We start from the raw sequence: 21,508 nt of genomic DNA, 5'->3' as shown, positions 1-21,508 counted from the left end.
TCTGACCCTAATAAGCCCTGTAACTTAAGAATGGTGCCTGATTTCTGTGTGGCGCTGCAGGCGCTGCAATGAATTACGGAATCCCACAGAGTAAAGTATGCTGTGGAAACTATAGCTGGTGGTAGGAACAAGGAGCTGTCATCGGCAAGGCAGACTTTCTCTCATGGGAGTATGCTACCACCTAGTGGGACAGATTTTAAACCAACCTTTACTTCTCTTTTCATGAGAAACAGGAAAAGTGATGAATCTACCCTTTGGAGTCTTTATTGAAACACAATGTAAAAAGAAATCATCCATCTATCTATTTACTCAGTGGTCAAAGGATGCTCACAGACAACACATGCACCACAGGTCGGCGGTTCAAACCCACCAGCTGCTACTCAGAAACCCTATACAGGGTCACTATGAGTCAGAACCAACTCGATGGTACTTAACAACAAGCCGGCCTGTTCTGGTGTGGTGCTGTAGGATAAGTCCTGGACCGCTGATCACAAGATCAGCTGTTCAAACGGACCAGCCACTCCTCAGAAATCCTATACAGGGTTGCTCTGAGTCAGAACCAAATCGACAACACTTAACAACAACAACTTCCATAGCAGTGTTAGTGGTGGGGCGCCGTCGAGTCAGCTTCAACCCATAGCAGCCCGGTATAGGGTTTTTAAGGCTGTAAATCTTTACAGGAGCAGACAGCCTCATCTTTCTTCCATGCAGCGGCTGGTAGGACCGAACTGCTTATCTTGAAGTTAGCAGTCCAATGCATAATCCACTACACTACCATGTTTATATGGTGTACGGAACTCTAACGTGGGAATGGTTGGTTTTGCCTTCCAACCTGAGGGGCTCATCTTCTGACACGCATTCTACAATGTTCTGGTGCTCTCCATGTCTTCATCTTCTGGCACTGTGTCTAACAACTTTCCCCTGCTATCTATAAGGGTGGCTAACCATTCAGAAGCAGCCCCCGTCTCCTTCTTCCTAGTCTGTCATAGTCTGGAAGCTCTGCTGAAACCTGCCCACCATGGGTGATCCTGCTGGGATTTAAAATACTGGTGCCATAGCTTCCAGCCTCACAGAACACACAGTCCATCCTAGTAAGACAAACTGACCAATGACATAAGCCAATAAGGGAATTTCCCATCACAGTCCTGGTCCAATGTGAAGGGAGTGTCTCTAAGGGTGTGGTTTACGATGTCTCTTTTCAAAGGAGAGTGAAGTAAACAAAGCTCAGAGGGATCTATGACCAACAAGAAAGAAAAGCTGGAATGGAGTGTGACCTCTGGGCCTGGGGTCCCTGCACTGCGAAGCCCCTAGATCCAAGCCAGGACACAGGAGATTGCCAAGGAATGCTAGGCCCGCATATGCTGAAAGCAGACAGAGCGAACAGAGGGAGAAAAGGCCTTCCCCTAGAGCCAGCACTGTGAATTCAGACCTGTGGCCTCTGAAGCTGAGAGAATAAACTCTGGGTTGTTAAGCCATCCACCTGAGGCATTTCTGTGCCCGTAGCACTAGATCGCTAAGACTCGTACTCTATCTGCTGGTCTACACCTTGACTTTCCTTGCTTAACAACATATCCTGAAGACCCTTCCCTGTGGGGACACAACCCAAAGGTACTAGAATCGATGGGACCAGTGCCTTATTGAGGGCCCCCTGGGGGGTTTCCAATCTTCTGCTATTGTAAATGGAGCAATTCCCAGAGGTACACAGTTTTAATTTTCATGAAGACGTAGACTTCCCCCATGAGCAGAGCACCAGAGAAATAAAGCGGGAGCTCTGAGTAGAGCGAGCTACTAGATGCCCGCCATTTCCTCACCTATGCAATGAGGACAGTAAGAGGCCCTTTCTGACTTGCATCTGTAAAAGCAGATTGGAGAGAGTCTGGCATAAGGCATTGTTGAGAGTTTATCATTGTTCTTTCCAATGTCCTGGGACGTAGCAAGGATGGCAGACATCTGCCCCAATCCTAGCTTGCTGAGATGTGACACCGGCTGGGGTGCTGCCAGCAGGAACTGGCCAACTGGCTGCCCAAAGTTCTTGTGAGGTGATGGTCGTCACTCGGGGACACTGACTCATACAAAGACACTGGCAGAAGGGGGTGAGGAAAACTGGAAGGCTGAAGTACTGATGCGTCATGAGAAATATCACTGCCAGCAGAATCAAGCCCAGCCACTAGCTCTCCCTTACTGATGCCCTCACCCCTGAGGGCAAGCTGTGTGCAGGACAAACTGCCTGAGCGCCGACGAAGCCCTGTTCTCGACCACAACTCACATCTCCACTGTGCCCCCTGGTCCACACCTCCATCAGCTCCCAGAAGTGTGGCTACAGCTACCTCACAGGCTGTTCCCACCGCTGCCCCAACAGCGACCAAGCCACTCCTCTGCTCCACACTCTCTAGTGACCCCTTACCCCTCAAGAGTCAAAACCAAAGACCTTCCAATGGTGTCTAGACCCACCCTGGTCCACGCCCACGCCCACACCCACGCCCACTCCCACGCCCACTCCTCCTCTGCCCCTTGCCCACTCAACTCCAATCATGCTGGGCTCCTCCAGGCGCTCTCCTACCCTCAGGTCTCTGCACAGGATGTTCCCTGCCTACACTCACAGAACCCCGTGGCTCTTCTCTCACTAACCTTTGTTCACACACCTAACTGCTCAGTGAGGTCACCTCTGACCACCTGATTCAACACTGCAAGCCCGCCTTACCCAGCCCCTCACCTCATTCTATCCCACTTTGCTTTTTCTCCATGGTGCTGGGACACAAAGAGTTTACTGCCTGACTACTAACCAAAAGGTTGATGGTTCGAACCCACACAAGTTGCCTCCAAAGAAAATACGGGAGATATGCTCCCAACAGGCCAGCCTCTGAACAGCCCATGGAGCACAGTCCTACCCTGACACACGGGGTCTGCAGGAGTTGGAATCAACTCAACAGCAAGTGGGTTTTGGTTTTGCCCGTACAACCTGGGTTGCTCATTTGTCCTGAAATGTTCTCTTACAGGGACGCTAAGTGGCACAAAGGCAGGGAATGCTTTCAATTTGGTGCCTTGTAGCTCATCTGACACTCCCCCCTGCCCCCCCAGTAACCAGGGAAGCTATAGGTTGTTCTCTTTGGTCAACATCTCGCTGCAGGGGCAGGGAAAGACCACTTCTGCCCCTTTGCCCCGGGCTGGAGAGTAGATGAGAGGCAGCCCTGCAGGCGCTGGGGCAGTCATCCCGACTGGAGAGACTGTGGCTGGAACTCGGGTCTGAGCAGTAAGGTGGGGAGAAGCAGACATTCGGGCGAGAGATTCAGGAGCACAGTCCACGGGACTTGGTGAGACAGAAACACACTGTGGTGCAGGGAAAGGGGCTGGGCTCAGATGCCAAGTTCAAAGGGAGTTTCAGATGTCTATGTGATGGCAATGCACAGACAGGGGATGGGGGTGCACTCAGCTGGCCTGGTTCCCTCACCCCTTCACTAGCCCATCAGAAGATCAGAAGCTAGAAAACATGTAACTCAAGGTTCTTTCAGAGACACCAGCCTTGTTCGTGACACTGGAGGAAATGGCTTTGTCTCCCTCGAGGTTCACCTGGTTGTTTAAACCACACAGAATGGCACTTAAAGCAACGCTCCCACTCGCCTCCTGACAAAACAAACCAATCCCCGAGATCTACAATGCTGGTGCGTGACACTTACCAAATGTATCAAGTATGTCGGTGATGAGGACAAATTTGCTTGGATAGAACTGAATGACGCTTGTGTCCGAAAGCAGCTTTGAACACTGGAAAAAGAGAGGATGGAAAAGTCACTCTTCATGTCTGTGTTGGTTAAGATGCTCCAGGCGTGGAAAATGAAGAGTTTCTATCAACGTGAAAAGGTGTAAGCCCAGTGCTAGGCACTGGAGATGCAATGATAAGTCAATGAAGTCATGACCGGCTGGTCACTGAGCTCTTGATAAAAGCAGCCAGACTGTTGCCAATAGAGTCTCTTAAGATGACACGCTATCCCTTCATTCCAGGAAGCCACCAGAAGGCAACTAAACAGACCAGTTGCCCTCAAGTCCATTCTGAAACATGACAACCCCATGTCCGAGAGGGTTTCAAAATGCTAGGGGGAAAATCCCACTATCTTTTCATTCCATTTTTCCATGAATTTTTTGAAGCCCCCTCATGAGTCAGAAGAGAACTGTGTTCCAGAGATTTCTAAGGCTGTGACTTTGTGGAAGCAGATGGTCAGATCTTTCTTTCAATATGCCTCTGGGGGGGTTCAAAAACTGCCAACCTTCTGGTGAGAATAAGCACTTAACTATGTATGGCACCCATGAACCCTCGGAGGCCACAGGACTGAGGAAATCTTACCCAGAGGCCCTTGCTCATACAATGAACCAGGGCCAACATTCAAAGTCATTGAGAGAAATGAAGAACAACATTCTCAATAGAGTCTCCTCAAGTGGCCCAAACTCTGTTTCCGCCATTTTCCAGAATGATTAATCCAGGAAAGTCTAGATGCACAGGCGTTCTTTTCTGTGAAAAGAGCCCTTAAGTAAATCCCCAGAGTTTTTGAAACTGACTTCTATTATTTGTACTCACTCCCAAACTTCCTTCTATAAGGAACCATGACAAGCTTCCAAGAGTACATGTTCTTCTGCAAGCACTGGTCTTCAGTGCTAGGGATACTGCAGAGAACTGTTCAATCCCTGCACTGTAGCCAAAGAGCTGTCCACATTTTCAGAAACACTTAACGGAATGCTGCAGCCACACAATGTGGCCCCAAACACTCCAGATGAAATCCTCTTTTAGAATCAGAAATAAAAACAGTAATTTTTAGTTTGAAAACCAAATCTCAGGACTTCCGGCAAGATGATGGACTAGGCAGATGCACTCCATGGACCGTCTAAAACAAAGATACAAGAATCCAAATGCTGAATGAAGTTAGTGATACACTGAAAGACAAATACTGTATGAGACCAATGTTGTAAAAAGTTAATCAAAGGTTTTCTTGATGAAAGAGACAATCTATTTTTACAAGTGGGGGTTTAGGAAGGAACATTATTTATGGGCTAGAGGGTAAATACATATCAACATGGGTGGCAGGGCAGGCAATACATAAGAGAAAGATGAAGGTAGCAGGGGACACAGGGAGGGATGCAATATTAAAGTAAATAGAGATGAACGCTGTTAACTGTTGGTAAATGGGATCGCAATCATGATTTGCTGACTGTAAAACTGATAATCTGCTCTGTAAACCTTCACTTAATTCACAATAAAAAGTTTTTTAAAAAAAATTCATGTCCTGAAACTCTTTGCAAATTCAAAAGCCCGGACAGAGAATTAAATTAATTCTTAACAGTTGACCCTCAGTGAGGAAAACGTCAGATACAAATTTAAAATCTTGGGGCATTTAGAAAAGGTTCTGTACCGTGCATTTCCAATGTGCAGAGAACAGACTGAGTGGTCACGGAATCAAGAGGTGGGTGACATATGTTTTCAATTTGGCGTTGCTGCCCACGAGCTAAATGATCAGACTTACCAAGTTTCCCCTCAGCATCAGATTGGGTAATGTGATTTGGGTAACGAAATGTAAGTTGCTTTAAAAAAAAAAATATGGAGTTGAAAGTGAACATGGCCTTTGGATGGATGTGGGACTCCATTTCCTGAATCCTTGGCTTTATGTTTCTCATAGAATCTTTAAGAGAGATCTAACTTAAACAATTTCCCCCAAGAGATTTTGGAGCTGGAAAAAAACATTGTGAGGCCTAGAGACTGCGATCTAGTACTCTGAGTTCCTGGGGACGGACCATCCCTCGAGCTCGCCTATCAGACTGAGATGAATGAACGCACAGGGGTGAGGTAAGGGGCGAGAATTTAAACTGAAGACTGTAAATGAAACACATCTGCACACAGATTTCGGCCCATATTGATCTCACAGAACATATTCTGGGAAAAATGACAGGAACCAGAATTTGTTTTTATTTTCAGTTCCCCAGGTGTATTTTATTGGTACAAAACCAAAATGAGGTGACACAATTCTCTAGTCTGCCAATTAGCTATATTCAAGTAGGTGGGGGGAAAATAGGTGGAGGGGAGGTCTCAAATTGCTTTATTGAAGAAAACGAGAAAAAAATTTCACTTGTAAGGTAATAAAATAGCGATTAATCTAAACAACTTTAGAGTTGTTGATGTTGTTAAGTGCCGTAGAGTAGGTTCTGACTCACAGCGACCCTGTATGGGGTTTCCGAAGAGCAGCTGGTAAGCTTGAACCAACCACCTTGCAGTTCAAACCGACTTTGCAGTCTAGCGCATTAACCCACAGTGCCATACCAGGACCAAAACAAAAATCATTAATTTTTATCAAGTAAAATGTCAGTGACTATTTTATGAAGGCTTTTAAAAAACCGGGTAGAGAAACAGTTCTCATACAAATAAACCATTTACGTATTTTCCTCCTTTACTGAGGGAGGAACAAAGCCTTTATGATTCGGCTAACAGCTCATCTAACAATGCAGAGGTAGTGTGGAATGTCTGACAATTCCACCCTGAAGCCTAGTCTCCTCATCTTCCTCTGCAGGAACACAGCAGGAGTCCTATCCCACAACAGCTGTGGCGTGAGTCTAGGGCAATAGAACCAGTCAATTTGCTTACATCTGATATGCAAAAACTCTCGATTCTTATTCTCTGTTCTGTTACATACAGTTTTTCATATTATGTATCAAAAACTACCCCCATGTGATCTTTAGAGCATCAATCAAACCTAAAAAATAGACACATCTGAAGTTATTTTTATTTGAAATGCATGTATTATCCCGAATTTCCATTTTCTGGAAAAGGCAGAGATCCCCAAAGTTATGCAAGTCACTTTCAAGGTAGCCTTATTTAGATGACCTAAGATGAATGAATAAGGGTCATTGTTGAAAGCTATGAAACTGATCACCATCCTTTACCTTGTTACATGACAGAAACCAGAATTTTGTCTGAATCTAAAATTAAAGCCAAAGTAATCTACTGAATTCAAATGACCTTCTCAGAACTACTCCTTTAGTAAAAGTTTCTAACGTTTTGGTGCAGATTCCTAAACTTGATCTGATCACAATCAGGTTGGGGTGGTCATGGAAAATCCTGGTGTGGCACTGTGGACTACAAAGTCAGTTTGAACCACAAGGCCGGCAGCTCAAGTTCACCAGTTGCTCCTCAGAAATCCTATACAGGGTCGCTATGGGTCAGAACCGACTCGATGGAACTTCACAACAACAAGGCTCCATACCAAGTCTAACCCACTGACATCTCGTCTATTCCAATCCTACAGACCTAAAGGACAGAATAGAACTGCTCCATAGAACTTCCAAAGGCTGCCATCTCTACAGAAGCAGATTGCTTCATCTTTCTCCCATTGAGAGACTGGTAAGTTTGAACCACCAACCTTCCAGTTAGCTTTAACCACTGTGCCATCAGGGTGCAGTGGTATACCATACCTACTGGTCAAAATCTGTAGCACAGGGACCTGAGAATCACCATTTTCAACAAGAGTCCCAGGTGATTTGTTATTCATACACAAGCAGGGGAGACTGGGTATACCACCCGGGACCAGCTCCTCTGTTGCCCGAATGTAATAAACATCCTAGAAACCGACTGCTGTCAACTGCAGCAGCGTCTGGAACATCTGCAGCGATGAGAACCACCTCAGAGGTCCTAATTAAATTGGCCTGGGAGGCAGCATGAACATCAGGATATTTAAAGCTCTGAGTGATGCTCATATGCCGTCAAGGTAGAGAGCCCACCATAAATGTTCACAGAATAACTAACTGACAAAATGCTTTGGTTGAAATGCTTAAATTTTTTAACACTGTTGGAAAACTACTGAACAGGGTGTTTTTGAAATTTATTTCCAATAGCAGTATTCTAGCAGGAAACCGTTTCTAAAATTACGTTTGGCTTTTTTTTTTTTTTTTAGTGATTTTAACAAGCAGTCACGTGGCCACATTAAATACTGACTGGTGGCTGAGAATTAATTAAGATGACTAAGCATCTTAGAATCCACAATATGTGAAAACAATCTGTAAAATCTCAATCAGAAAAATGCAAGTGACATGATAGGAAAATGACCAAAAGGATGAAACAAAAGACATTTTACAGAATGGTAAACCCCAGTGACCAATAAACATGTGAAAAGATGACCGAGCTTATTAGCAATCAGAGAAACACAAATTAAAACCACAGGAAAATAAAATGTTATTACCTCCTCAATTGGAAAAATTAAACTAAAAAGTCTACTCACACCAAACACTGCTAGGATGCTGAATAGCACCAACTCTCACACTGAAACTGGAGTCTGGGCTAGTACAGTTACTTGGTTAAACAGCAGCAGTATCCCAGAATGCTGAGGAGGTGCATACCCAATGCCCAAGCAATCCTAATCTTCGGTATGTGCCGTCATCTTGAGAAACACTAATCTCCAGCAGCATCAGAAGACACAGCAACATCATTTGCAAAAATGAAAAAGAAAAGACAAGAACCAGATACCTAAAGCCCAATCCACGGCCATCAAGTTGACTCTGACTCATAGCGACCCTACAGGAATACAGTAAAACTGCTTCACACGGTTCCCAAGGAAGACTGACTCGTCTTTCTTTAGAGCAAGTGGCTGACGTCTCTGAACTGCCACTGCACCACCAGAGAGCCTTACCAGATGCTGCTGTGGGATAAGCACTGGACTGAAAGGTTGGTTTGAACCTCAAGGCTGGCAGTTCAAACTCACCAGCCGCTCCTCAGAAACCCTATACAGGATCCTTATGAGTTGGAACCAACTGGACGGCACTTAACAACAACAACAAAATAAACGGCACACAATTTATGCATCCGAAGACTCACTATTGTTAAGATAACTATCACTTCCACAGGGTCCAATGTTATGCCTATCACAATTCCAGTAGGCTTTTTTTGTGTGCAGAAAATGGCAAGCTGATCCTAAAATGTACGTGGAAATGCAAAGGACCAAGAATAGCTAAACAATTTTGAAAGAGAAGAATAAAGTTAAAAGACTGACAGACAGTACTCAATTTCAAAGACCACTATAAAACAATAGTAGCCCAGACCATGCGGTACTGGCAAAAGGGCAGGCATGTAGATCAATACAACAGAGTTGGGAGTCCAGAAACAAACCCTTATGTTTATGGTCACCTGACTTCTGACAAATTCGTATGGAGAACATAAAAAAAAATTTGCTAAAACTTACTAAGAAGGGAAAGAAAAAAAAAAAAGACCCAATTAGTGGTGGTGGTGTGCCGTGGAGTCAGTTCTGACTCACAGCAACCCTATATATGGTTTCTGAGGCTGTAAATCTTTATGGGAACAGAAAGCCTCATCTTTCTCCTGTGGAGCAACTGGTAGATTTGAACTGCTGACCCTGAAGTTAGCATCCCAGCTCCTAATCTACTACACTACCACGAGGTTGTTGGAAACCCTATACAGGGTCACTAGGAGTCAGAAACAACTGGATGGTACTTACCAACACCACCATTTAGGAAAGGCAGATTTACAGACACAGAAAGCAGGTTGGTGGTTGCCTGGGCCAAGGGGCGGGAATGCAAACAGGCTTGAGGAAATTTTCTAGTGGTATAAAAATGTTCTAGAATGAGACTGTGTGATGATCATACAAGTCTGTAAGTTTACTACAAATCACTGCATTTTTATATTTACAGTGGATGAATTTTATGATATATAAAATATGCCTTAATAAAGCTGCCTAAAACCAAAAATACAAAACTCACTGCAAAGCAAGAAAGGTAAACTGGGCTCGCTTCTCTGACCTTCATGTTTGTGGATGAAGAGGCCATCTTTAAGGTATGGAAAGTGGAGTCATTACTATTAACCAGATGTGGACTTAATTAAACACTCCCATTGTGATTTCGTTTGTGAAAATAGGAATCCCATCTCCCCCAGAACTCTTAGAAATCACAGTTCCATACTACAGTAATCTGTGGGAGGATGTTGCCAATAAAAACATTTGGAAGGAAGGCTTGTTGGTTCAGATATTTTCTCACTGGAGCCCCTCACGTGCACCCAGGATGAGAGGCCCTTCTTCGGGAACATTTACTTAGTAAATGAACAACAGTGACGGAAGGGGCTCGAGTTGGTCTCCTGCCGTGAGACACACACACACACACACACACACACACACACACAAAACAGCTGGTAAGACACAAAGAGTCATCTTAAAAGACTTCAAATAGCCAGTGTGAATGCTCCCAGACACTCCTAACCCTTCTTTATAAGAAACCAGTGAGAAAACAAAGGACAGGTCCTCATGCCATCAAAGAAGTTGAATCTGCCTCCTAAACAAAAATGTTGTAACCATGGCAATGAAACGATATATGATAGGATGAATGTGAAGCTAATGTTCCCCCATGTAAACTATCACATAATTCAGAATAAAACATAAAAAAAAAACAAACCCTAAAATGGCTGTGGCGACATCCTTTATAAACTGTGCTCTGCAGAGGCTAAGGTATAAGCTGATCATTTCACAGGACTCTTTGAACCATGAGCTGCCAAGACACAAAATAAGTGGTTTTTCTTATGGAACTTGTTCCTGTGAGCCAAGATTTGTCACCTCAATAAATGTACCTCTCCTAACATCCTGAACTCGCTTTCCTCAGCTAATAATACACAATATGCTTCACAAGATGCAGAAAGCAGAGGACCACAGCCATGAGTCTCAGAGACACAAAGCCAACCTGGTCTAGGAAATCCCTCTCAAAGTTTTCCACCCTTCAGTCTGTAGGAATCAATGAGTGTTCTTGCAGGGCCGTGAGCTAGGGTGAAAGGTTCTTCCTGGAGTTGTGCAGGGCATCACCTGTGCCGCTGCCCAGGGTGGTCCTGGGATTGGCATCTCACACAAATACAGCAGTCAGACTCATGGTCTTTCACAGGCCGTAGGTGAAAATGGAACAGATGAGAAATAGGGGAAGACTCTGAAGACAGTTCTCTGAAAACCCTAATTATCCAAAAAAATTTTTACATGGAAATTTCTGGGGGGGGAGGGGGGAGGGAGAAAAATCATTAGCGCTGACCTGGATGACTATTTTTAGAGCCTTCACTTTCTGGTCGGAGGCCCAGGCATCCTTCAGTGACTGGTTAAGCTCTTCAATGCGGTTCACATAGTCCTGTTGAGTCAAGTTCAGCAGCTCCTTCTGGGACCCCTGTGGGTAGAAGAAAGGAAGGTATAGACACATTGTTCAAATTCCTCCTTCTACCGGGGATACCGGGTACTGACGGAGCTTCTGGTCTCTTAAATTTTCCTCGTGGCTCCACCTGGATTGACTGTTTTATTTAGAAATGGTTCTTTGAGTTTTATTCAGAGATGGGCACAGCATGGCCTTGGAGGCAAGCTGGACCCACATTGACCTCCTAGCTCAGTCACTTACTGGCTGAATGATTCTGGACAAGCTGCTGTCCTCCCATCTGTGAATGAGGGGTAACGACACTTAGGTCATTCAACAAACACTCACTGGGGGCTTGCCCAGGGTACCAAGATACAAAGGTGAGCAAAATGCCATTAACCCTGCACTCACAGAGTTCAAAGGACAGGTGCCTCCCCCACATCAGCTGAGATGAGAAGTGGGAAGGAGATAACCGCCCCAGCTGGCCACGTGCACTAGGATCCGTGGCCACAGGCCTGCTACCCCGTGCAAGAGTGGCTGCTCCGCGGCCTGCAGGGATACCCTGGAAAAGCACATGTGGGAACGAGGCTGTGGTGAAAAGACAAGGCAACACAGAATAACCTGGCCTCACAGTGACAAATGAGGCAGGGAAACTGAGGCCCTGTGCAGTCATCTGAGCCTGTGGGGGGGAAGCTAAGTGACCACAGGAGACAGAAAACAAAGAAGCATGAGACAGAGAAGCAGCGGCAGGTGGCTTTCAACATAGGGCCACTCAAGTAACTTCAGGAACTCCCAGACTAAAGAGCTTTGACTCATACCCTCTCAGTCCCTGACTACCAGCCAGCATCAACTGACACTATGCAGACTGAGCCTCTGTGCACCCAAATTAAACACTAGACCAAAAGGTAAGTTTGTTCTGCAAGGTCGGCAGTTCAAATGCACCAGCTGCTCCTTGGAAACCATATGCAGGGTTGCTATGAGTTGGAACCGACTCGGCAGCAGTGAATAATGACAACATCTCTGAACTGGGCAGTGACAACAAAACTGAAGAGTTGACAGGATCCCTGAACCAAGGCGACAAGATGCAGGGCAGAGCTGTGGCAACCACCACCACTGTGGTTTCCCAGAGCCCCCTCTTTTACTCCCCACAGTGAATCTTCACTTCACGCTGGTATTGTTCAGCGCCGTCAAGTCAATTATGACTCATAGCCCTGTATAAGGTTTCCAAGGAACAGTTGGTGGGTTTGAACTGCCACCTTGCTGAGGTTAGCAATCCAGTGCTTATCCTATCCTGCCACACCAGGATTCCTCATCCCACATTTTGTTGTTGTTGTTAAGTGCCACTGAGTTGGTTCCAATTCATAGGGATCCTGTCTAGGGTTTCCAATGAGTTTCCGAGGAACGGCTGGTGGATTTGAACTGCCAACCTTGTGTTTCACATTGCTGGTCCTACAGGGCCACATAGGAAATAGGCCAGTGTCCAGGGCCCCTCTGTTAGCGAGTGGTCGAGCTAAGGTCTCCAGACTCAGGACAATGATGGTGACAACTCAGACATGCGGAACACATACCACATGCTGTTCGAAGCATTTCATAATGCTTATTCATAATAACTCATTCAATCCCTGGAAGAAACGATGAGACAGCTACTATGGACCATCCCCAGTTTACAGATACATCAACAGGCACAGAGTGGTCAAACACTTTGTGCCCAAAATCTCCGAATCACCCCCAGGGAAAGCTGGGATTCAAATCCAGGCTGTATGGTCCTAGAGTTTTGCTCTTACCCAGCATGCTGTGCTGCCTCTCTAGGTGATATTCAGGAGGGATGACTCAGCATCCTCAGCAGCCAGTTAGTAATGACCGTGAGTGAGCAGGGCAGGGAGGACCACATGTGTCCTAGGGAAGTGTAAGAATGTGGGCCAAGGCTTCTCCGCTCACATTTTTTCTAGGGAAGCCAGAATGCCAGATGTGCATATTAAGTTTAGCGTTTGCTAACACATCTTTAAAAAGTACATGGAGATCAATGAAAAAATTGTGATGACCGTCACTCAGGCAGCAGAGTGGCTTGGTGTGACCTTTGGTGCATGGTAGGATCTTCAGCCTCCCCAGTGAGATGGCTTCAGCAGCTTCACCCTCTAGGCGCCCTCCCTGGCTGACCCGACTTTGCTCAGGCATCACAATGAGAAAAGGCGCTTTGTCCAACTGCACTGCTGACCCCTTTCCCTGGCGTGAGTCGGAGGTTCGGGAGGAGCAAGCACAGTGTGGCCTCCTCAGAGCAGCGTGGGCATCAGTGGGCATCATCTGAGAGCAGCCACTGAAATCAGTTCCCGTGGCAGCAGACGAGAAAGCCCGGCTCCTCCCTGTACTTCCCGGTCCACCACAGACATACTCACCTCCTCAAAGTCATCCAGCTCCTCCAGCCTGGTCCGGACCTTCTCCGACATTGCAGAGGTGGTGGTCCCGGCTTTGCCTGAAAAGAACGGATTCCCGTCACCCAGGGGTTCCCCTCTATCGCTCCCCCTCACCCCTGGTGGGCGGCCTGCTTCCACTCTTCATGGATGCAATTATCAGGAAACGAATTTCACTACTAACAACAGTGAGGTTTGGAAAGTAATTTCCAGATATAATTTGGAATTTCCAAATTTCCAGGAGCCCTGGTGGTGTCATGGGTTAAGCACTGGCCTGCTAACCAAAAGGTGGGTGGTTCAAATCCACTGGCTGCTCCTCAGAAGAAAGATAAAGCTTTCTGCATCTTTACAGATTTACACCATGGAAACCCTATGGCGCAGTCCTAGTCCGTCCTAGACGGTCTCTGTGAGTCAAAATGGGCTTGAGAACAGTGAATAACAGGGTAGGAACCAGAGTTCCATAGGAGTTCCACTTGGGAGCTCCCCCCAGAGCACAATGGCCAGTCTCAGAAAGGTTCAGTATTCATAAACTTCTCACTGTATCAGTTATTTGTAGAGAAAGGTGGCCCAGATCAGGATGCCAAAAAGCAGTCATTTCCTTGTTTTCCATGAACAAAAGGCCGTCTCACGCAGACACTCACAGAACGGAATGGTGCTCTTCCACAAACCAAACAGTGATCTGACTGTCTGCCCAGACGTGGAAACACTAGGGCTTCAAAGTCGCTTCCTGGAGCAAACAGGCTCAGCTATGCCACCTTCTTGCACCTGTCAGCACAATCCTGCCCACCCATCAGCAGGGACTGGCAGACAGGAATGAAGGAAAGGACTCCTGGCCATGGGGCCAGCGAAAGCCACGACGATCTGTCCAGCTGGCTGCTGCCCTCCAACCAAAAAACTTACTGTTGTCGAGTTGACTCTTACAGACCCCATGGGGCAGCATAGAACTGTTCCATATGGGGTTTCCAAGGCTGTAAGTCCTTATGGAAGTAGACCACCCCCAGCCCTACCCCGTCCCCATCGTTCTCCTACGGAGCAGCTGGGTTTGAACCACCGACGTTTCAGTTAGCAGCCAAGAACTTAGCCATTGTATCATCAGGGCTCCTAGTGGGGCCCTCCTATGTCAGAGCACTTTCCCCATCTCACAGTGAGTTCTGCTCTAGTTCTGAGGACCCCTCTTTCCTCTCTACCACAGACTTCTGTGAGCAGCTGAGAACATTTTGCCTTGCAAACAATTACCTATAACTGTAAAATAATGAACTTGTCAAATAATTAACCTTGTCCACCTTGTTTTACTTTGCCCCTGATTTTGAAATCTAGCACATACATAGAAATTGTACTCTCATTTACACATGGACAAAGAATTGGAAAATAACTTTGCAATTACCACCAAGTCATACCTCTCACCTTGCTTCTTTCACTCATGTGGCTGCAGCTCACCGACTGGTGTTGAGTGTTTTCCACAGTCAGACTACACCACAATGAATTTCTCCGTTCTACTGTCAACAGAGACCTGGTGTGGCACTGCGGGTTAATGCACTGGACTGCAAGGTCAGTTTGAACCATAAGGTCGGCTGTTCAAGCTCACCAGTCGCTCCTTGGAAACCCTACACAGGGTCGCTATGAGTCTGAACCTTCTTGACAGCGCTCAATAACAACAACAACTGTTGACGGACGTTTGGGTGATTTCCTATTTGGAGCTATTAGGAACAATGCTGCTGTGGACAGTATGTTCATGCCTCTTGTTCACATGAGCAGAATATCTCCAGGGCTGTGCTTCCGAAACTTTTACACGAACACCTTAAGGACGTGTCGCAGTGCAGACTCAGTTTCTGCAGGTCTCAGGTGAGGCTTGGGAGTCTGTATTTTAACAAGCTCTCAGGTGATAACCTGGAGTGGCACTGTGGGATAAGCACTGGACCACAAGGTTGGCAGTTCGAACTCACCAGGCACTCCTCGGAAACCCTAGACAGGGTCACTATGGGTCGGAAAGACTTGATGGCACTTAACAAGTGATGTCGGGTTGCTGGTCCTTCAACCATACTTTAGTGACCTAGTGCAGGCTGGCAAATGTCTCCTCCAGGGAAAGACAGAAAAAACCTTAGGCTTTGCAGTCTCACAGCAATTCAACTCTGCCAGTGGACCGTGAAAGCAGTCACCAACGTATGTAAGCAAACAAGCGTGACTGTGTTCCAATCAACATTATTTACAGGAACAGACCACAGTCAGACTTGGCGGGGGACACAGTTGGCCAAGCCCTGACCTATGGTAGGATAGCCTACAAGTGAAACTGCTGGTCCCTCCTCAATCTCAGAAATCCTGCAGAACGGTTTCACAAAGTGACTGAGTCTTTTACGCCTCCGCCAACAGAACCTGCGAGTTCCTGCTGCGACACGGTCGTACCAACACTTGGTATGATGGGTCTCTTTGATCTTTCCAAACTGGTGGATATGACAAGTATGGTTTATGGTTTTGTGCCCTTAAGGCTGCTTCCAGGCCATTGATTTCTAATACACTGTCTCAGCCTGCCAAGAAGGACGAGAGATGCAGCTGCCACTTGTCACTGGCTTCAGGATGGCCTGGGAGCATCCTGAAAAGAATTCCTGGGGCTCCTCATTCAAGATTGGTTCAACACGACAACAGTCGTCTAAATCTATATAGAAGTTCATCAGGTGACCCTACCGCACAGCCAGTCTGAGCGACATAGACCAGGGCTTTCCACTGTCGGCCGAGTACAGGGACCAGTAGCTTGTAAGACTGAGTGTGTGACCCCATCACCAACACATGTGATCTCCAGAGGGGAACTCAGCTGCTACCTGGCTGGTGCAGGAGGTACTAGGTTTAAGTTTTACTCCTAGCAACCCCTTTGATCTTTTTGTCATTCATTCTCTGAATAGATATTTTCATTCTCTGAATAGATATTTTCATTCTCTGATTCACAGTAACCCAGTACAGGTTTCCAAGGAGCTGCTGGTGGCTGTGAACTGCAGACCCCATGGCTCACAGTCCAGTGCTGATCCAACAGCGCCTCACTAGGGGTCAACTTTTTCAATTTGTGTATCGGTACACCATAACTGCCTTGCTCCACGGGCCCACCAAACTACCTCATGCCTGTCTCCTGACTACCTCTCCTCAATGTCAGAGGAGGTCTGGTTTTGCCATGGTTTCTTGCCATCTTGCTCTGTCTCTAGGGTTAGAAACTGTTTCTCTGTCTTCTCAGTCTAGGAGGTTCTCAGCACAGGGACCCTGGCTCCAAAGGACATGCTCCACTCCTGGTTTGCCTCTCATGGTGGTGGGGAGGCCCTCCTTTCTGTCTCTGGGATGGCTCCTTCTAAGCCTAGTGGGATGGCAAAATGAACCAATCCCCTTGTTAGGGTTCCATATACCTTGTTCACATGCCCCCATTCCCACAGGGGATCCATGTACCTCATGTGTCTTAGCAAGCTGTCCAAATCCCTCAATGGGCCATAAGCATCTTTTCAGACAAGTCCTCCCCAACAATTTGGAATTACAAGATCAGGGCCAGAAAAAGCCATATGAAAGCGTTCCATTGCATGCAAACAACAAACTTTTTTTTTCTTGTGTAAAATTATATTAAAGGTGATGAAGGAAGGAATTCTTTCATCAGAACAAAACAAAAAAAGCCAACTTACCTTTTTCAGATCCCATGAACAGATTCTGCCAAGACATAAAATCCATTAATATTTTTTTATCTTATTTGATTTTATGATTTTAAAAACTTGATAAAATACTTAAATTATTATCCAACTAAGGCAAAGTGGCCCATAATTTTCCACCCAAGCCATTTACTTACGAAAGATCGAATTATATACGCATAGGAAAATACAGGTCACAAGACTATTAGAGGTTCAAATTTATACTCAATTTGGGGCTCTCCCTAGAGCTATCCCTAGATAATGAAACACTGGCTGTGGCCAGTGGGATCACATGACAAAATCATGTAGGAGACTGTAAAGCAGCGTTTCTCACTGTGGTCACTGTGAACAGGTGAGACCGAGTAAATGTTGCTGTGAAGGCTGCCCTGGGCATGCAGGACACGTGGCAGTACCCCAGGCCCCTGCCCACTAAATGCCAGTGGCACCAACCACCTCCCCAGTTTTAACAGCCAAAAATGTCTCCAGACAGTGTTAAATGTCCCCTGAGGGGCAAAATCACTCCCAGTTGAAAATCACTCTTCTATGTAATAGCTCTATGCACTCAGGAAAGAAACTGTAACCTGCCTTGGGCCTTATGCCCTTTTAAGATCTATCTATAAGGAGCCAAGGGACAAAAACAACTCAAAATATTCAACAGAAACCTTAGGGAGCAGTGAGTTTATGCTAATAAGGAAGGGACAACTCAGAAATAAAGGGCAAGAATGATTACACAACTTTGAAGAACGTAGTCAATGTCACGGAATTGTGTATGTAGAAACTTGAATTGGCGCCTTATTTGCTGTGTATACTCTCAACATTATCACCAAAATAATATAAGAAATTATTTTGTAGTGTAAATAACCCAGAGATTCTGCCTGATGTTCTGTTCAGTGGCATCACATCACAGTTCAAACATCTCCTAAAGACGGCAGTCCACTGTTACAGTTCTTTCTCTGAACTATGCCACATCCTCATTCCTAACAGTTTTCAAGAAATCAATCAGCTTAGAGCTAATAGAGTAATTTATTAGCATAGTTTCAGAGTACAAAGTTATCAAACATACACCAGCGATGGGAAATCTGAAAGGGAGACTAGGGAAACAATTCCATTTGCAATAGCATCGAAGGGAAAAGAAAAATCTGGGCATAAATCTAACCAGAGACATGGAGGATTCAGACAATAAAGCACTGATGAAAAAGATGAAAGAACCTTAAGTAAATGGAAAAAATATGCTCCATGTTCATTGATTTAAATCTCAATATACTGTCTTGATGGTAAAAGTACCCCAAATAATCAACACATTCAATACAATCTCGATCAAATCCCAGCTTTCTTTATAGAAACAGAAAAAATAATCATCAACTTCATATGGAATGGCAAGAGGTCTCAAACAGCTAAGCAATCTTAAAAGAGAAGAACACAGTAGGTGGGCTCACATGTCCTAATTTTAAAACATATCATACAGCTACAGCCGGCAGTGCAGCCTGGTAAGGGGTAACAATTGGAATGCCGAATGAAGGAGTACAATTATTGAGAGCCCCAAAATAAGCCCATAATACATCTATGGTCAACTGATTTTTGACAAGGGTGCTAAATCCATTCAACGGGGAAAGAAGAATCTCTTCAACAAACATTGTTGCAAAATTGGAAACAACCTAAGAGCCCATCAACAGATGAATAGATAAAACCATTGTGGTCCATACATACAGTAGGAGAGATGAAGCCATGATACCGGACACATGATGGATGGAGCTTGAAGACACTATGCTGAGCAAAACCAGCCAAGCACAGAAGGACAAATATTGTATGACCTCAATTATGTAGAAGGTAAGAAAAGGTAAATGCAGAGACCAAAGTTTATTCGTGGCTGCCAGCCAGGGATGGGAGGGAGCACGAAAGGGGGATTAATGGTGATGGAAAACTCTCATTGACTAAGAATAGGGTTGCACAACCGATTACTGTAATTGCTATCAATCAAAAGATATGTCATGTTCATCTCTTTAGTGACAAGAAGACCTAATATTGTTAAGATGTCAATACTACCCAAAGCAATCTAGCTCTAAAAAGTTGAACAGGCAAAAAGTGCGGAAGAAAGGTGCTGGTACTCACCATGGAAAGCTTCTCGGTGGTGGTGTACCGCGTGAGGATCTCACCCCGTTTGCTGGACCACGGCTCAAAGTCTGACCCGACAGTGGAGTGATCATCTCTGTCACGTTTCTTCCTGGAGCCGTCCTAAAGAAAGGAAAGGCAATCTCTTCAGCAGCAAAATAATTGTATTATTTTTTAAGACAAAACATAAGCAGAAGGCAGACAAGTCCCCTCACTATGAAAGTAAACATAAAACAGATCAATCACCTAGATCTGCGGTTCCAACCCACCCAGGGGTGCCTCAAAAGACAGTCCTAGCGATCTGCTTCAAAAAATGTGAATTAACATCTCATGAGGTCACCTGAGAGCCAAATATGGAAACACAAAGAAAAACTACCGACCACACAGGAGCCGATATTATTGTTATTATTGTTATTATTAATATAGCTAGCAGGACTGGTATGGCACTATAGGGTAAGCACTGGACTGTTAACCGTAAGGTTAGCAGTTCAAACTTACCAGCTGCTCTTCAAAAACCCTATACAGAGTTGATATGAGTCAGAAGCAACTCAAAGACACTTAACAAGCACACAACAACATACTGACTACTATGTAGGAGGGTAAGCTAAGAAGTACTGCCACTAGGGTTCCAGTTCATGCATGCACAGGTTTACTCTAAACAAAACATCTTTAAATGTCTCTGCAAGCAGTGGCTGGCTACAAACAAGTTCTCTCAATGATTTGAAAAAAAGAAAGAAACCAAACAGCACTTAGTCTTAGTCTTGTTAAGGTGACTTTAAAAAATGGTGCAATCAAAACAGTGGCTTCCCAGGGGATCTGCTGGACCAAAGGCAGAGGTTAGCCAAGAAGGTTATGGTGACTGATTTTGGGGACTTCAAAAGGGTAACCTTGATAGATTTTCTCTAAGGATATAGGACTATCACAAAGGATTATTAGGAAGAAGTTTTAATAACACTGATAAAGGCACTGGTGAGAAAAAGGCCAGGAAAGTGGTGCTGAGGATTTTTTTCGATTACCACAATGCACCTGCTCATTCTTTGATGGTAACAAGGGCCTCCCTCTGAGAATTTCATTGGGAAACCTTACTCCATCTCCCTAAAGTCCTATTCCTGCCCCTTCAGACTTCTTTGTTGTTCCCAAAACTCAACAAACATCTTAAAGGAACACAATTTGAGTCCTTGAAGGGTGCCCAAATTGCTGCTTTGACATGGTAAAAACTGAAGAGTGCAGAACTCTTTGGCAAGGGTTAGAGAGATGGAAACACCACCTTCAGAAGAACATAGAACTAGATGGAGGATATAATGAGAAACAAGAACTTCACATTTTGATATTTTTGTTCAATAAAGGTGTCTATGGTTTTATAGCGATACTTTCTGACTGACCTTTTTGAATCCTGGTAGAGTAGTGGCTAAGTGCTTGGCTGCTAACCAAAAGGTCGGTGGTTTGAACCCACCAGCCAGCCAGTCCTTGGGAGAAAGATGTGGCAGTCTGCTTCCATCAACATTAACAGCCTTGGAAACCTTAAGGGCAGTACTATGCTAGCCTGTATGGTCTCTGAGTTGAAATTGACTTGATGCAATAGGTTTACTATGTATGTGAGTATTCAGGAGCGTCAGTCATAAATATCTCTGAAAACACTAAGAAAAGGGACTGAGCGAACAGACATTATACTGACATCACTGATCACGTCCAAGGTGGGGGTTGGCAGGAGAAACTGGTCAACCCGGTTCTATCTGTCGTGCTTGACTCTTTCCATAGAAAATTAGTAAATTACTTATGTTAAGTGTATGATAAAAATATCTCAAAGACAGAATTATAAAAAGAATAAAGTTAAAATAAAGAGTACATTTTAAAAGGCAGAAAGACAGGGAGAGGAAGGAAGGAACTCCCAGACTCGGCCCCAGCCTCCCCCTGACAGCATCCACCCCCTGGACATCTGGGTCTAGGAACTGTTATAACCTCAACACACCCACTTAAAATACAAACACCCATCACTGCCCTGACTCCTCAGTACTGACCGTCATTGCAGCTGCAGTGGTTGTGCTGTCGGCAGTGGCTGCGAACACGGAGAGGGGGTCGGTGCCATCGAGGACGCTGCTCAGAGGGTCCACCAGGGAGCTGGAGGAAGACGAGGAAGTGGAAGACGTGCTTCCTTTCCGGTTCACTTTCTTGGTCTTTGATTCTGTGACCTGTGGGGAGAATTTG

The 21,508-nt window shown here is 45.3% G+C and overlaps 1 protein-coding gene across 1 annotated transcript in view; it reads right to left on the bottom strand.

The window, feature by feature from the left end:
• The window catches only part of LOC102811094 (chromosome unknown open reading frame, human C16orf62), a 134,293-nt gene that overhangs the window by 88,909 nt on the left and 23,876 nt on the right, over positions 1-21,508 (bottom strand). Inside the window, exons 3-8 of the mRNA XM_006875954.1 lie at positions 21,322-21,492; positions 19,304-19,426; positions 17,192-17,216; positions 13,527-13,603; positions 11,044-11,172; positions 3,675-3,759 (exon numbers count right to left, since the gene is read on the bottom strand). Coding sequence (XP_006876016.1) covers positions 3,675-3,759; positions 11,044-11,172; positions 13,527-13,603; positions 17,192-17,216; positions 19,304-19,426; positions 21,322-21,492 — 610 coding nt within the window. The remainder of the gene's footprint in view (positions 1-3,674; positions 3,760-11,043; positions 11,173-13,526; positions 13,604-17,191; positions 17,217-19,303; positions 19,427-21,321; positions 21,493-21,508) is intronic.

The sequence above is a fragment of the Chrysochloris asiatica genome, unplaced genomic scaffold (genome assembly GCF_000296735.1).
Source record: "Chrysochloris asiatica unplaced genomic scaffold, ChrAsi1.0 scaffold00348, whole genome shotgun sequence".
NCBI lineage: Eukaryota > Metazoa > Chordata > Mammalia > Afrosoricida > Chrysochloridae > Chrysochloris > Chrysochloris asiatica.
This window is presented reverse-complemented; position numbering and strand designations above follow the sequence as displayed.